This window comes from Cricetulus griseus, chromosome 9, assembly GCF_003668045.3.
Source record: "Cricetulus griseus strain 17A/GY chromosome 9, alternate assembly CriGri-PICRH-1.0, whole genome shotgun sequence".
NCBI classification, from domain to species: Eukaryota; Metazoa; Chordata; class Mammalia; order Rodentia; family Cricetidae; genus Cricetulus; species Cricetulus griseus.
In genome coordinates, this window is record NC_048602.1 from 23,386,032 (window position 1) to 23,401,466 (window position 15,435).

Below are 15,435 nucleotides of genomic sequence, written 5' to 3' on the forward strand. Positions count from 1 at the left end.
TTTTCTCTGGGAGCGACGGCGCTTTCAGCCAATGAAAGCATTGCTTTGGGGAGGGGCGGAGGGAGGGGGCGGGCCGTATCCCTACGGCAACGGGTGAGTGACAGGGGCGCGAGCCGTTCGGCGCAGTCCACCGGGTTTAATTGACAGCGTGGGCGTGGCGGGGTTTTGTCGGGGCACGGAACCGGCGGGGGTGGGGGGGGTCCGGAGAGCCGGGAGAGGCGGGGCCAACAAAATAAAGAGAGAGCAAACGAGCTCCGGCCAACCAGAGCGGCGCGGGTTTCCTAGCAACGGAGGAGTGACGGCGAGGCGGGCCAATGGGAGGTGGCGTCGGCCGTGCGCCCGGCCGAGGGGCGGCGCGGCGGCGGTGTCTGACGGGAGCCGGAGGAGGCGGTGGGAGGAGGAGGAGGAGGAGGAGGTGGTGGCGGCGGCAGCGCGGGCGCCTGAGGAGGAGGAGGAGGAGGAGGAGGAGGAGGAGAAGCGGGTGAGGGGCGGCGCGGGGCCCGACCTCCCAGTCACCCCCTGACCCGGCTGTCCCCGGGCCGCCCAAGTCTCCAGCCCCGCGGGGTCCTCGCGCTCCTCACTCGCAGCCTTCCCCGCGCCCTCGGAGCCCGTGCAGAATCCTCCCTCCCTCCCTCGCTCGCTCCCTCGCTCGCTCGCTCGCACGCTCGCTCCCAGGTCTTCCCCTTGCACCTCAGGGTCCTCCCCCTGCACCGCCGCGGCTTGTCCCCCCGACACCCCCCTTGGCCGGCCTCGTAGCCTCCTCCCCTGTCACTCTCGGGGCAGGGCGCTTCCTCACTCCTGTCCGAGGCCCTCCTCACCCCGACTCTCGCGGCTCCCCCACGCCCTTCCGCACCACCGCCACTTAGCGCCCTCAGGTCCCCTCCCCGAACCCCGAGTGTCTCCCGCGCTCCCCGTCACTTCTGATCCCCCAGGGCTCCCACCACCCCGCCCCGCCCCACCCCAAACCCTACTTAGGCCCCGTCTCTCAGAGCCGGGACCCCCCCCCCCATGCTGGACCTGGTCTTGGGATCTCGTGGGCTCCTCCCTTGCACACGTAGGTGCCGCCCCCCCACCCCTCGCCACCCCCCCTCACCCCTCACCCCGGGTCGTCCTTTTGGCTCCCCTCCATGCTTGTAGCCTTTCTCTCCCTTCACGCTGTACCTGGCTTCATTTGTCTCTCCTCAGAAGCTCCTCCCCGGCTTCCAGGCTTTTTTCTTAGCACCCTCTTCATCCAGCCCACACTTATTGTTTGTTCGCTTGTTGGTTTGTTTGTTTTCTCCCAGTTCTGGTAGCTTCTCTCCCCGTGTCTCAGCCACCCTCCTTCCCCTCTCGTCCTGCTTACACTGCTCATCTGTCAGACACACCACGGTGATGAGGGTAACTGGGGGGTAACCCGTCCCTCCCTCTTGCTTCGTTGGATTTGGTTTTCTGACTCTTAATTTTCTTTTCTCCCTCTCCTCCCTCTTGCCTCCTTCCCTTCTGGCTTGACTTGTTCTTTCTCTCCGTTCTGTTTCCTCTTTCTTCTTCCTGGTTTTTGTCCCCTTGAGTGATTTCCCCCCCCCCCTTCCTCCCCGTTGTTGCTGGAATTCTCAGTCAGGGAACAGGTACTGGATTCTTTCTCCACTCCAGGGTGCCTGGGTCCCACCCACAGCCTTTTGACCATTCCCAGAAAAGGGTGACCTTGGAGGGAGGTGGTGAAGGCTGAGACCCAGCCCAGCAAGGGTCACCAAAGGCAGGCTAGAAGCGCAGAAACATTGAGTTCATTTTTTTCAACTCTCCCTTGGTGAGGCCCAGCTGTCCCAACTCCCTCCTGCGATGCTAAGCCTTTGGAGTTATCTCAGAGCGCCAATTAATCTGCCTTCCCTTGGGTACACGGGGGACTTATCTCCTCCATGTGCATTTGGTGGTCTGTGTGTGCTTACATCCATGAAAGTGTGCATGTCCTGGGGAGGTGGTGTGTGTGTGTGTGTGTGTGTGTGTGTGTGTGTGTAACTGGGGGACCTGCAGCTGTTTTGCAAGCGGGGAGGGGAGAGTTTAATGCACAAGAGACAGTGTTTCTCACGGGGTGTCCTTCTTGCCTAGCGCCCTGTGAAGTCAATATTGCTTCCCCTCCACCCTGTGCTCTCCTACAGATAAGCAGGCTGTGGAGCCCACAGACACCTCGGAGCAGCTGAGTGGCACAGAGCACACCCCTGTGCCCTGTTCTGTGCCAGAAGCAGCATGGTCTTCAGAGCACCATGGGGCCTGACAGAGTGACAGCCCGAGAACTGTGCGAGAACGATGACCTGGCCACCAGCCTTGTTCTTGACCCCTACCTCGGCTTCCGCACGCATAAGATGAATGTCAGGTGAGGGAGTGTCTGCGTTAATGGCAGGCCTGGACCCTTTCTCTTGTCTTTTTTGTAACACTCACCTGGCCTCCCTGAAGCCTCAGGTGGGGGGTGGGGGGGTCAGGATCCCAGAAGTCCCTGGAACTGAGGCCTATCCTTTCTCCCAGCCCCGTGCCCACCCTGCGACGACAGCACCACCTCCGCTCAGCACTGGAAGCTTTCCTAAGACAGCAGGACCTGGAGGCTACGTACAGGGCCCTGACACTGGGGAGCTGGATGGCCCACTACTTCCAGAGCCGGGCCCCTCGGCAGGAGGCTGCCTTCAAGACCCACGTGAGGGAGCCCATGCCTTTCTCTGAACTGCACTGTGCTCTCCCCATTTAGCTGGCAGATTCTGGAGCTCTTAGGGGAGCAGCCCCCAGGTCCCAGGCTGCCTTGCCCCTGGAGACACCCTGCAAGGCTCAGAATCCTAGAAGAGAAGAACTAGGGGCTGGTGAGCTTCGAGATGAGTCCAACCTCCTCTTCCTTTGACAGATGAGGACACTTAAACCCAGGGAGGACCCAGGCCACACAGTCCATGACAAAGTAGACCTGGTCCTCTTAAGAGGAAGGGCCCCTGTAGTTGGCTCTACTCAACTTTCCGTCCCTCTTCTCTCTTCTCTCAGATTTTTTGCTACCTCCGAGCCCTCTTGCCCGAGAGTGGCTTCACCATTCTGCCCTGCACCCGCTACTCCATGGAGACCAATGGGGCCAAGATTGTGTCTACCCGCGCTTGGTAAGGGGGCTGCTGGGAGCACAGACTGGGTCCCTGTGGGTGAGGCAGGTAGGGCCCAGAGGACGTGGGGCTAGTGAGAGGTGAGCACCTGGGGATAAGAGGGAGAGCCCTGGCTCCCTGCGCCATTCTGCATGGGAGGCCCTCATCCCCAGCAAGGACCCGGAAGCCTTCCTTGCTCAGAGCCCTACAGCTTAGCCTGTCAGCAGGAAGAAGAATGAGAAGTTGGAGCTGCTGGTAGGCTGCGTTGCCGAGCTTCGCCAAGAAGACGAGCACCTGCTTAGGGCCGGGGAGAACGACTTCAGCATCATGTACTCCACCCGGAAAAGGAGTGCCCAGCTGTGGCTGGGCCCAGCTGCCTTCATCAACCACGGTGAGGGCAAGGCTAGTGGGAAGGTGCTGGAGGCCAGGCGAGTGTCGGAGATGAGGGAAAGGGGGGGCTGCCTTCACCTGCTCACTTGCTCACTTGCTCACTTGTTCTCTTTTCTCTCGTGTCCGCCCAACCGATGACAGACTGCAAACCTAACTGCAAGGTGAGGCCTGCAGGGTGTGAGAGGGACCGGCACGTGGGAAATCAGGGTTCGGGAGGGGTGTTTTTTGGACCCCTCGATAGTCCCTTGCAGTTTCCTACCCTCGATAGTCCCTTGCAGTTTCCTACCCTCGATAGTCCCTTGTAGTGGGGTGGGTGGCAGCACCTGGAGAGGGCAGCATGGGAAGGCACGTGTACCCCAGAATATCAGGTGGGGAGGCAGGAGCATCAGTGTGTTTGCACTGTTGTACCAGAGCCTGGGCTATTGACTAAAATGGAGCCTAAGGCATGATGGGGAGACAGATTAGCTAATCTCACCCAGGCAGCATTGGTGGCACTCACAGGGGAGAAGTGGAGAAAATCCAGGAGACCAAGGACCTCTGCTAAGAAACTGTGGTTAGAAGGGCAGAGTAAGGGAGGGAGGGAGGAGATAACGGGCTAGAACATGTCACAAAGGTCTAGTAGGGTGTGGTGATGTGGTCCTGTCATCCCAGCATCTTGGGAGATTGAGGCAGGAAAATTCAAAGTTCTAGGCTAATCCGGGAAACTTCAGCTAAACTATATTTCAAAAGGTCCAGGCATCTAACTCAGGGTAGAATGCTTGCTTAGCATGCACAAGACCCTACGTTAACCAGTACCACAGAAAGAACAAACAGAGCAGGGATACAGCTCAGGTTAGAGTGCTTGCTTAGCATACGAGTGGTCTGAGTTCAAACCACAGGACCAGCAGGAACAAAAGCAGAGTTTTAGTTGAGCACGCTGACTTGTACCTGTGACATGAGTGTTTAGGGATAGAGGCAGGAGGATTGATGCAAATTGGAAGCCAGCTTGATCCACATAGTGAGTTTCAGGTCACTTAGGATGATAAAGTAACAAGATTCTGTCTTCAAAAAACTAAAAAGAAATCAAGTAATAATAATAATAAATAATGGGCTAGGTGTTGGTGGCACATGCCTTTAATCCCAGCACACAGGAGGCAGAGGCAGGTGGATTTCTGTGAGTTTGAGGTCAGCCTGGTCTACAGAACAAGAGTCCCAGGATAGGCTCCAAAGCTACACAGAGAAACCTTGTCTCGAAAAAATAATAATAATAATAATAATTGATAATAATGTAAGTGGCATCTCTGGGAAGCCCCTGACCCATTGTGTACTGTCAGGGCACAGACCTCTTGCCCTCTGTGGGGGCCCCCAAGGCATGAGTCAGGGTCAAAGCTCAGTTTCCTGACTAAGAACTGAAAAGAGTTATGGTTGTACTGTCTGGCCTCAGGTTTCTCCTGTCCACGCCCTTAAGACAGTTGTTGGGGTCAGGTGGTGGACATCTGACACTGCAGACTTGTTCCGTGTGTCAGAGGCTCTCAGGATGAATGACACACAGCCCTCACCAGTCCCTGCACTCAGACGCTGGGTGGGACAGAAAGCAAAGGGCAGTATGCACGCGGTCACCAGCTCGTTTGGTGATCTGGAACCAGCAGGCTTTGGAGTATCCGAGGTTTTCTAAGTGTTGAAGGAAATCAGGGGCACAAGAGGGCAAGACATTTCACGTCATATGATAGGGCTGTAATGAGGCAAAGATGGTGACAGCCAGGCTAGTGAGCTTAGTTGACTCTCCTTCTAGAGTGTGGCCTGTCTTCTGTGTCTAAGCCCTCCCTGCAGGCTGGGACCCCAGCAGTATGCAGGGCCAGCAGGGACCACTCCTTGTGTCCCACAGCAGAGTGGGGGGTTTGGGTTCTAGGTGGCTGTGGTGGCAGTTGGCAGGAGGCTTAGTGGGAAGGAAAGGACTGTATAGAGAGAGGTTGGTCTTAGGGAGTTGGGCAGGTCATGAACCCTGAGGTGATGAAAGACCAACCGAAGGTAGAGGGGCAGGAGGAGAGAAGGACAAGGATACAGGAGGGGGCACACTCAGGAGGCCCTGGCCATTTGGTGTGGACCATCAGGCAAGGAGGCATCTTTGGATGTCAGGTTTGAGTGGCAGGCTGGCTGGCTAGATAGCTAGGATGACCACGTCTCCTCCAGGTAGGGAGTACAGAGGCAGATGCAGATATGAGAGGGAGACAAGAATGACCGAGTCTGTAGGGTAACCTTGGGGCGAGTGATCCTGAAGGCAGAGTGGCAAGGAGTGGTGGCTCTAGAGGGACTATGCCATGGGCAGGTAAGTCTGAGGTGTGGAGCTTGGCACTGAGCACAAGTCGGGGGAAGAACACAAGGAGTGGTCCCTGCTGGCCCCGCATACTGCTGGGGGTCCCAGCCTGCAGGGAGGGCTTAGACACAGAAGACAGGCCAGGCTCTAGCCAGGGCAGCTGCCAGGAAATGGTGGGGTGGGGGTAGGGTTCCTTAGCTGTGGCCTGTCCCCTTACAGAACCTTAGACCAGTGTGTGCGCCTGGTCAGGTTGAGAAACTGGTCAGCTCCTGCCTTGTGACCCAGGTTGGGCTATTGAGTGGGCATGGCTTCAGTTTGTGCCCTCAGATGGCAACACTGCCTGTGTGAAGGTGCTCCGGGACATTGAGCCAGGGGACGAAGTGACATGCTTCTATGGCGAGGGCTTCTTTGGTGAGAAGAACGAGCACTGTGAATGCTACACCTGTGAGAGGTATGCGCCGCCGATGCCGTGGGAGGCCAAGGGTCTCTGGGTTGGGATCCATCTCCAGGAAGTCACTCTGAAACGTGTCTAACCCAGTGCCCGCCTCTGCCGTTTTCTGTTCCTGCAGGAAGGGTGAAGGAGCTTTCAGACTTCAGCCCAGGGAGCCGGAGCTGCGGCCACAGCCCCTGGACAAGTACGAGCTTCGAGAGACAAAGCGGCGTCTGCAGCAGGGCCTGGACAGCAGCCAGCAGAGCCCGCTGGGTCCGCGGGCCTGCTCCCACCTGTCCCCACTGCGACTCCGTGACCCGTTCTGCGGTGAGCACATGCCTGGTCTCTAGCCTTTGGGTCACTTTGCTGAACTGCCCGGAGGAGGAGCTGTTCCGGCCCTGCTGACTGGCTCCCCCTTTCCTTCTCTCTTCCCTGACTACCACAGCTGCCTGCCAACCCCCATGCCTGCTGCCTACCAGCCCCCACTTGGACTACTTGCCCCTGTGGCTCCAGAGGGTGCCTCAGCCCCAGCCCAGAGTCCGTCCCCGAAAGCGCCGCCGCCGCCCCAGGATCCGCCGGGCTAAGTCGCCCCCTGTCCTCCCTGCTGTCAGTGTCTCCTTACACCGATGGGGGGGCTGTGGTCCCCACTGCAAACTGCGGGCTGAGGCCATGGTGGCCCTGCACATGCTCCCCAAGACCCGCTGGACCCCACAGCAGGACTGGTACTGGGCCCGGCGCTACGGGCTACCGTCTGTGGTGCGTGTACACCTTACCCGCCTAGCCCCAGCCCTACCAGCTGCTCCTGCCCCTGCTGGGAGCCCAGCCCCTGCCCCTACCCCTGACCTTATCCCCAAGCAGACCCTTGCCTTCGCTCCTTTCTGCCCACCTAAGCGCCTCCGGCTAGTGGTCAGTCATGGTTCCATTGATCTGGACATCAACAGTGGCGAGCCATGATGGGCTGCCTGGAGTGCAGTCTCTGTCTTGGACCCCTCCAGGAGGGAAGGAAGGACCCTTGACCCGGGTCTGATCCCGGGATTGTGTTGTTTAGGACATCCCTAGGGATTTGATCCTTGTTGCTCTATGACTGCTGACCCCTGAGCCAACCCCAACCAAGCAGGGAGCCCTGGCCATTTGATGTTCCCCTCCCCATCCCTGCCCGCACCTCAGAACTGTAGGAGCCATCCCCCCCTCAGCCTCTTCCTCCCCAGGGAGCAAAGCCATAAGGGGTGGGGGCCACTCCATGGCGACTCTCTACAATTCTGCTCAAGCCTCAGGAGGTGGAACTGACTTGGGGGTTTGCCCTCCCAAGCCGCCCCCCACAAAGGGGAGTGGCTTGACTCTCTCTCAGCTCTGCAGTTGTTGGAGGCAGGAGCAGTCAGATGGGGTGGGTGGTACCCAGGGGCACATCCTTGGCCCTGCCCCATGGGTCTCAGGGAGGCCAGGTGTGACCTCATCTTTCTCACGGTGCTATCCCTGGTGCTACTGGGGTGTAGGGGAGGCTCCCTCTCCTCCCCACACCAGAACGGGGGTGTGATGGGGGGGGATTGGAAGAACTTGAACTTTTTATTAAAACCTTTTAAGCCCTTAGGAGTTTTTCTGTTTTAGGGGGATGTCAAGAGGGAGATGGGGTGGCATGCCTTAAACACTGATAGCTACCCCGACGAGCTCCTTAAGAAGGGAGGCGGGCAGTGGGTTCTGGGGACTGCTGTACTAAGGTAAAGTCCGTGACCACAAGAACAGGGCTTATAGGAGGAGACCGAGGGCATTCTCTGTTGTGGGGAGTGAGGAGATAAATGGATGACTGATGACCGGGAAGCAGTGACTGGCCTGAGGCCATGGAAGGACTTGTCTCTTTCACTTCGCAACCAGGTGCCCTTACCTCTAGTGCAGGGCCCGGGGTGGGATGTGGTGGCACCCCTTTAATTCTAGCACTCAAGAGGCAGAGGCAAGTGAGTTCAAGGCTAGGCTGGTCTACACAGGGAGTTCCAGGCCAGCCACCGCTACATAGACTGTGAAAAATCAAATCAAATAAAATCTGCAGGGAGTTGTTGAGCCTGTACAAATACAGGTTCTGGGGAGACATAGCTGGGGCCCAGAAACCCAGCCCTGGTGACGGGTGGAGGAAGTCTCATGTAGCCAGTTGGCCTACATGTTGTACTCTCAGAGTTTAAAAAGTTGGGGGTTAGCCGGGCGTTGGTGGCGCAATCCCTTTAATCCCAGCACTCGGGAGGCAGAGGCAGGAGGATCTCTGTGAGTTTGAGACCAGCCTGGTCTACAAGAGCGAGTGCCAGGACAGGCTCCAAAGCCACAGAGAATCCCTGTCTCAAAAAACCAAAAAAAAAAAAAAAAAAAAAAAAGTTGGGGGTTGTAGTTCAGGGGTAGAGGGCTTGTTTGACAAGTACCAAGCCTTTGTTGAATCCTCTGTACCAGAAAAGAAATAACCAGGAAATAAAGACAGACAGTGTGGACACTGGTGGCGCCCCAGAGGCGCTGTTCCAGCTCTGTCTCTCCTCTTGAACCTTGGAGGTTTCTCAGATGACCCCAGGAGCCATAGGACCCTGTAGGGAGAGCCGGTGTCTGGAAATGAAGGGGACCCCTGAGGACACAGTGAAGAGCGGCAGAGGTGTTCTGACCTCTGCCCAGGAAGCACAGGAACCCGTCAGTGGTCCCGGGGAGGAAAGGGTTTCTGAGGAAGCTACAGAGCTGGAGGAAAGAGGAAGACAGGGCGATTGGTCTTGCACCCTGTGGCCAGGGAGGCTGCTAAGAGCCGAGTGTAGCCCTGGGAGCTTGGGAAATGGTCCCAGTCGATGTAGGTGGGGAGCACTAGCTGAGGGGCCTAGAGAGAGCCGTTGGGAGTCTGTGGTGGGGTGGTTCACGCTCAGGCTAGAGGCAGGGTGTGGTGTGGCTTCTCACAAAGCACAGGCAGAGTTAGCCAGGAGTTAGCTAAGAATGGCCTGGAGTGAGGCCCGGGATGGCGGTACACCTGCAGTTCCAACACTCGGGAAGACGATGGAGAGTCTGAAGCCAGGCTGGCCTTTAAAAGTGCTGGAAAGAGACAGGAAGGAGTCAGGTGGCAATGGCAAGGAGGAGGATGGACCCGGAAAGGAAAAGCTAGATGGAAGCTGGGAGGACATTGGGAGGAAACAGACTCCAGACCCATGCCTCTGGGCAGGACAAAGGTAGCTAGCTGCACAGCTCAAGGTCCAGACGCTTAACCGGGTGACATCATTAAGCCCTCAGGCAGCATTTGACCTCTCCCCGGGACAGTGCTGTCTGGTCAGTTGCTGTCTGATCAGCAGTGTCGCCTGTGGGGATGGCGGGTGACCAATCTTCCTGGTCCTCACCCTGTGTTCCCACCATGCCCGTCTCTCTCGGGTTGTGGTCAGACAGCTCTGGGGCCAAGGTCTAGATGGAGCCAGTCATCCTAGGCCACCTGGGGTGTGTCCTTGGTGGGTGGTGAGCAGCCTATGGGGCAGGTAGGTAGTAGACAGGTCACCCAAGGGTGGGACCAGCCAGACCACCCCCCTCCCCATCCCGCTTCTGATAACGGGGACTCTGAGCCATTTGCTTTACAGCTGGAGAAACTGGGGCTGGTCATTCAGGAAGGTGACGTGCATAATCAAAGTTACTTTGAAACCTGGGAGTTACATGTAGTCACATGAGGCCTTGTAAGACAAGAGTTTGCGGTTACTTCAGGTCTGGCCAGGACCTGAAGCTTCAGGTAGCTGTGGGTAACAGCAGGTTCCAGCACAGGCAAGCCTAGAGGCCTGGGGTTCTGTTAAGGATTACTGGTGCTAGGCTTGGAGGCTATAATCGCAACACAAGGCAAGTAGAGGCAGGAGGATTAAGAGTTCAAGGCTATCCTGGTTACATGATACTTATCTTAAAACAAACAAGCAAACAGGGTCACTTCAGGATGGAGGGCAGGCTCAGTGGCTTGGTGCTTGCCGTTCATCCAGAGGACCTGGCATCAGGCTGCAAACAGTCTCCACCCAGCAACTACAGCACCAGGGCATCTGACCCACCTGCTCAAAGTACATTTTAAAAGGAGGGCCAGGGAGTTAGTCTGGCAGGGTGGTGGTGCACACTTTAATCCCGGTGCACAGGAGGCAGACATGGGTAGATGGGTTTCTGTGGGTTCAAGGCCAGCCAGGACTATGTAAACCTGTCCATAAAGAGGAGGAGGGTGCCACTCCTTATGTGTGGAAGATATTGCCAAGGAGCATCTGGAACCAGAATGATTGGGTACAAAGAATGGTTAAGACGGAAGTGCTGAGCGTGCTCAAGGGGTGGGTCAGTGGAAGAAACAGAACTGTCACCTACGGAGAAAGGGACAGACGGCCCCATATGAGCACAGGGGTAGACCTGCATTAGAAATCAAAGGGAGTAGGGTGCTGATGAGATGGCTCAGTGGTTAACATTTGCCGCGCCCGGTGATGGCACACGCCTTTAATCACAGCACTCGGGAGGCAGAGGCAGGCGGATCTCTGAGTTTGAGGCCAGCCTGGTCTACAGAGCTAGTTCCAGGACAGCCTCCAAAGCCACAGAGAAACCGTCTCAAAACACCAATAATAATATTTTAAAAAAACATTTGCTGCTTTAAGTTCCAGGAGATCCAAGGCCCCCCTTTTGGCTCCCATGAGCACCAAGTACTCAAGGGGTGTGTGCACATACATGAATGTTTTATTCATTCACACACACACACACACACACACACACACACACACACACACACACGGATATCTTACTCATACACATCTTCAGTTTTTTAAAGATTTTATTATGTATCCAACATTCTGCTTCCATGTCTATCTGCACACCAGAAGAGGGCACCAGATCTCATAACGGATGGCTGTGAGCCACCATGTGGTTGCTGGGAATTGAACTCAGGACCTCTGGAAGAGCAGCCAGTGCTCTTATCCTCTGAGCCACCTCTCCAGCCCCCACATCTTCAATTTTTTTTCTTAATCAGAGGGTGCTGCTGTGCCAGGCTCTGGGGCTGCTGAAGGATAGAAATGTCTCTGGGGCCTTAGGGACAAGAGGGCTCTTGTGGTGGGGACAAGGTGTTTTTGGAGGGAAATGGGACCAGCGGGGGTGGGCGTGAAGGGAAGTAGATAAAGTGTCAAGCAGGGTGGTCAGGGGATAGTGATCAGCACTGGGTCATGGAATTACAATTCCTCAGGACCAGGGACTGGATGGGTAGGCATGATAGCCAAGATGGCCCAGGCAGGAGGGCAGGAGGCTGAAGAAGGGTTACGTGTGGCGACTGACAGACAAGACACCCTGAGCCTGGATCTGTAGGTGGTCTTTGGGGTGTGTGTGTGTGTGTGTGTGTGTGTGTGTGTGTGTGTGTGTGTACAGGGTTCCACTGTATATTGTAGCCTTGGTTGGCCTTGAACTCACTATGTAGACCAGGCTAGCTTTTAATCCACCTGCTTCTGTATATCGAGAACCTATCCGTAGTCTGCATGGTTAAGATATCTTTATTCAGATAAACACCAGCCAAACGCAAGCCAGAGCGTGCCCAGGGCAGCAAGGCAGCGAGGTCAGAGAGAAGGGGCCTCCCATCCCTTAAAAACCTATCCCACGTCATCCTGACCTCACCTTGACCACGCCCTGACAGGCCTGGTCAGGCACACCTGTAGCCAGCCCTTAGGAGGCATGGTTATGGTGTCTTCCTACACTTCTGCCTCTGGAGTGCTGGATTAAAGGCAGGGGCTACCTTAAATGTTGAGCTCTTGACCTGGTCATCACGGGCAGAACCCGAGAGCCTCTGAGTTTGTTTCCATCTGCCTGCCTTAACACTGGAGCGGCCATCCTTCTCCTTGCCCCCCCCATGAAAAGAAGCAGTGTTAGGGGGGCTCAGCCAGTAAGCAGTTGCCATGTGTGCAAGACGACCTGAGCAAGCACTCACAGAGCCTGAGCATGCACTCACAGAGCCTGAGCAAACACACACAGAGCCTGAGCATGCACACACAGAGCCTGAGCATGCACACACAGAGAGCCTGAGTGTGCACACACACAGAGCCTGAGCAAGCACTCACAGAGCCTGAGCATGCACACACAGAGCCTGAGCAAACACACACAGAGCCTGAGCATGCACTCACAGAGCCTGAGCATGCACACACAGAGCCTGAGCATGCACACACACAGAGCCTGAGCATGCACACACACAGAGCCTGAGCATGCACACACAGAGCCTGAGCAAGCACACACACAGAGCCTGAGCATGCACACACACAGAGCCTGAGCATGCACACACACAGAGCCTGAGCATGCACACACACAGAGCCTGAGCATGCACACACACAGAGCCTGAGCGTGCACACACAGAGCCTGAGCGTGCACACACAGAGCCTGAGCATGCACACACACAGAGCCTGAGCATGCACACACAGAGCCTGAGCATGCACACACAGAGCCTGAGCATGCACACACACAGAGCCTGAGCATGCACACACAGAGCCTGAGCATGCACACACAGAGCCTGAGCAAGCACACACAGAGCCTGAGCATGCACACACAGAGCCTGAGCATGCACACACAGAGCCTGAGCATGCACACACAGAGCCTGAGCAAGCACTCACAGAGCCTGAGCATGCACACACAGAGCCTGAGCAAGCACTCACAGAGCCTGAGCATGCACACACAGAGCCTGAGCATGCACACACAGAGCCTGAGCAAGCACACACAGAGCCTGAGCATGCACACACAGAGCCTGAGCATGCACACACACAGAGCCTGAGCATGCACATACACAGAGCCTGAGCATGCACACACACAGAGCCTGAGCATGCACATACACAGAGCCTGAGCATGCACACACAGAGCCTGAGCATGCACACACAGAGCCTGAGCAAGCACTCACAGAGCCTGAGCATGCACACACAGAGCCTGAGCAAGCACTCACAGAGCCTGAGCATGCACACACAGAGCCTGAGCATGCACACACACAGAGCCTGAGCATGCACACACAGAGCCTGGTGCAGCGGCTGGGGAGTCCGACACAAGCGGATCCCCGCTAGTCCAGCCCATCAGTGAGGTCCAGGGCTAGTGAGAGAAGACTCTCAAAAACACAAAACCAAACAGAGAAGATAAACATTAGCAGCACCATAACTTTATTTGTGGCGTAGAGATGAAGAAGAGGAGGGTCACCCAGGCTGGGGCTCGCTTGGTCAGAGGACCGCGGTCACCGGGGGCGCAGCGCTCCTGCGCCCTCGACTGCACAAGTCAGATTTTGCCCGGGAAAGTCCCCTGCTTGATCTGCTCGTTCCAGCGCTGCACCTGGAGAGGCAGGGGGGACCCAGCGTCTGCTCAGCCGGGGTCTGAGCCCACCACCCTCTCCACCCAGTCCCCCCCGCTCCGCTCTCTCACCCAGCTGATGGGACACAGAGAGTGATACACGCGGTAATAGTACTCGCAGGGCTGCGTGTTCTTCCCGCGGCGGTTCATAGCCTTCAAGCACCGGTGATAGTCTGCAGAGAGCCTCGGGGTGGGGGTGGGAGGGTCACGAGACAAGCCACGCCCCTCTAGACATTGCCCGCCCCCCACCTACCGCGCCCTTCCAAGACTCAGTCTCAAACTTTCCAACCAATCGGGCTCCTGCTTTGGATCTACAGCCCCTCCACACACCAAAACAAACCAACAAACCAACAAACAAACCAACCAACCAACCCTCCCATCTTGACCGAGCTCTGCCGCCTGGCGAGGTCCAGGCCCCTCTGGTTGTCCGCTTCACCGTGCCCCTCCACGACAAGTTCCAGCTGGCTCTCCATCAGGGGCGCCTCCTGTCACCCCTGGCCCCGCTCCTTTTCTCTTGACCTAGCCCTCTCCCTCCTGGCCTGGCCCTTTACTGACAAGGCTCCATCCCTCCTGGCTCAACCCATCTCAACTCCGCGGCTCTGCCCCACCCACTTGGGTGCAGGCCGCGCTCCTGCAGGCCACGACCCCCCCTCACTCCCTGGCCCTTTACTGACAAGACTCCATCCCTCCTGGCTCAGTCTATCTCAACTCCAGGGCGGTGATCTTAACACTTCCAGACTGGCAGCATCCTCCTCTCCTCTCCAGGCCCCGCCCCTCCGCGGCTCTGCCCCACCCACTTGGGTGCAGGCCCCGCCCCTGCAGGCCACGACCCCCTTACTCCTGGCCTGGCCTTTTACTGACAAGGCTCCATCCCTCCTGCCTCAACCCATCTCAACTCCAGGGCGGTGATCTAAACGCTTCCAGACTGGCGGCAGCATCCTCATCCTCCTCTCCAGGCTCCGCCCCTGAGCGGCTCTGCCCCACCCACTTGGATGCAGGCCCCGCCCCTGCAGGCCACGACCCCCTCACTCCTGGCCTGGCCCTTTACTGACAAGGCTCCATCCCTCCTGGCTCAACCCATCTCAACTCCAGGGCGGCTTCCAGACTGGCAGCATCCTCCTCTCTAGGCCCCGCCCCTCCGCGGTTCTGCCCCACCCACTGGGTGCAGGCCCCGCCCCTGCAGGCCACGACCCCCTCACTCCTGGCCCTTTACTGACAAGGCTCCATCCATCCCTCCTGCCTCAACCCATCTCAACTCCAGGGCGGTGATCTTAACGCTTCCAGACTGGCAGCATCCTCCTCTCCGGGCCCCGCCCCTGCGCGGCTCTGCCCCACCCACTTGGGTGCAGGCCCCGCCCCTGCAGGCCACGATCCAGCCTCCCATTCCAACGGTCTCCGAGGGTCTCCAGGCGTGGGGGTGGGGGGGGACCTCCCCTCTTAATGTGGCCCAACCGGTCTCACCCAGAAAATTCTGGTAGCAGTTACGCGTCTGGTTCTGGTTAGGGAAGCGCGGGTCAAAGGGGGGCGTTTTCCATTCGCCCGGAGCGGACATCTGGGCTTCAGCATCCACCATCCACGGAAGGGTCGGGTCCGCTCCTGCGGGAAGGGGTGCGCGGCTCCGTGGGGCCTAAGGGGCGGCCCCTGGCTCCGACCCTTCCCAGCTCCTGACCCACTCTCACCCCCCACCCGCCTTGCCCTCACCAGACTGAGATGCGCCAACTCCGCCTGGCCTGCCGTGAGTTTAGCCCGAGTGTGAGAGCCGGTGCCAAAGAGCGCAGGGGAAAATGCGACCCTCAGGCCGGATTGGCTGGCCCTCGGGGAGTCCCAGCCAATCGGATCCCTCTGCAACGTGAGGGGTGGGGTCAGTGGAGGCCCCGCCCCTCCCTCTCGCGCGCGCGGGTGCGGGTGGGTGGGTGGGTGGGGATGCCCCGGGTGGG

At 57.7% G+C, this 15,435-nt stretch overlaps 2 protein-coding genes across 6 annotated transcripts; one reads left to right on the plus strand and one right to left on the minus strand.

Moving 5' to 3' along the window:
* Positions 1–454: 454 nt before the first annotated feature.
* Kmt5c (lysine methyltransferase 5C) lies at positions 455–7,783 on the plus strand. 4 transcript variants are annotated; one of them, XM_027430688.2, is made up of 9 exons: positions 455–481; positions 2,133–2,347; positions 2,497–2,662; positions 2,995–3,104; positions 3,308–3,474; positions 3,615–3,634; positions 6,081–6,217; positions 6,336–6,523; positions 6,642–7,783. In XM_027430688.2, exons 2-9 carry the CDS (start codon positions 2,238–2,240, stop codon positions 7,148–7,150), a joined length of 1,407 nt encoding a protein of 468 aa, XP_027286489.1. In that variant the 5' UTR covers positions 455–481; positions 2,133–2,237; the 3' UTR covers positions 7,151–7,783. The 4 variants fall into 4 exon arrangements, with proteins under 4 accessions (XP_027286489.1, XP_027286490.1, XP_035305331.1 ...); XM_027430689.2 differs by lacking the exon at positions 455–481 and adding an exon at positions 960–1,054; XM_035449440.1 differs by lacking the exon at positions 455–481 and adding an exon at positions 960–1,054 and having other exon boundaries at positions 3,311–3,474.
* Positions 7,784–13,297: 5,514 nt separating this feature from the next.
* Positions 13,298–15,371, minus strand: LOC113837268 (cytochrome c oxidase subunit 6B2). Of its 2 annotated transcripts, XM_027430793.2 has the most exons (3): positions 14,960–15,371; positions 13,571–13,671; positions 13,298–13,480 (listed from the first exon to the last, which is right to left on the minus strand). In XM_027430793.2, exons 1-3 carry the CDS (start codon positions 15,069–15,071, stop codon positions 13,427–13,429), a joined length of 267 nt encoding a protein of 88 aa, XP_027286594.1. In that variant the 5' UTR covers positions 15,072–15,371; the 3' UTR covers positions 13,298–13,426. The 2 variants fall into 2 exon arrangements, with proteins under 2 accessions (XP_027286594.1, XP_027286593.1); XM_027430792.2 differs by having other exon boundaries at positions 13,337–13,671.
* Between the last annotated feature and the right edge of the window lie 64 nt (positions 15,372–15,435).

Bases quoted from the DNA above. Each gene is read 5' to 3' on its own strand.
- Kmt5c (XM_027430688.2), top strand. From the start codon at position 2,238: ATGGGGCCTGACAGAGTGACAGCCCGAGAACTGTGCGAGAACGATGAC. The intron at 3,105-3,307 runs GTAAGGGGGCTG...TTAGCCTGTCAG, and splicing joins ATTGTGTCTACCCGCGCTTG to CAGGAAGAAGAATGAGAAGT. The intron at 3,635-6,080 runs GTGAGGCCTGCA...GCATGGCTTCAG, and splicing joins ACTGCAAACCTAACTGCAAG to TTTGTGCCCTCAGATGGCAA.
- LOC113837268 (XM_027430792.2), bottom strand. From the start codon at position 15,071: ATGGTGGATGCTGAAGCCCAGATGTCCGCTCCGGGCGAATGGAAAACG. The intron at 13,672-14,959 runs GTGAGACCGGTT...GGCTCTCTGCAG, and splicing joins CTGCTACCAGAATTTTCTGG to ACTATCACCGGTGCTTGAAG.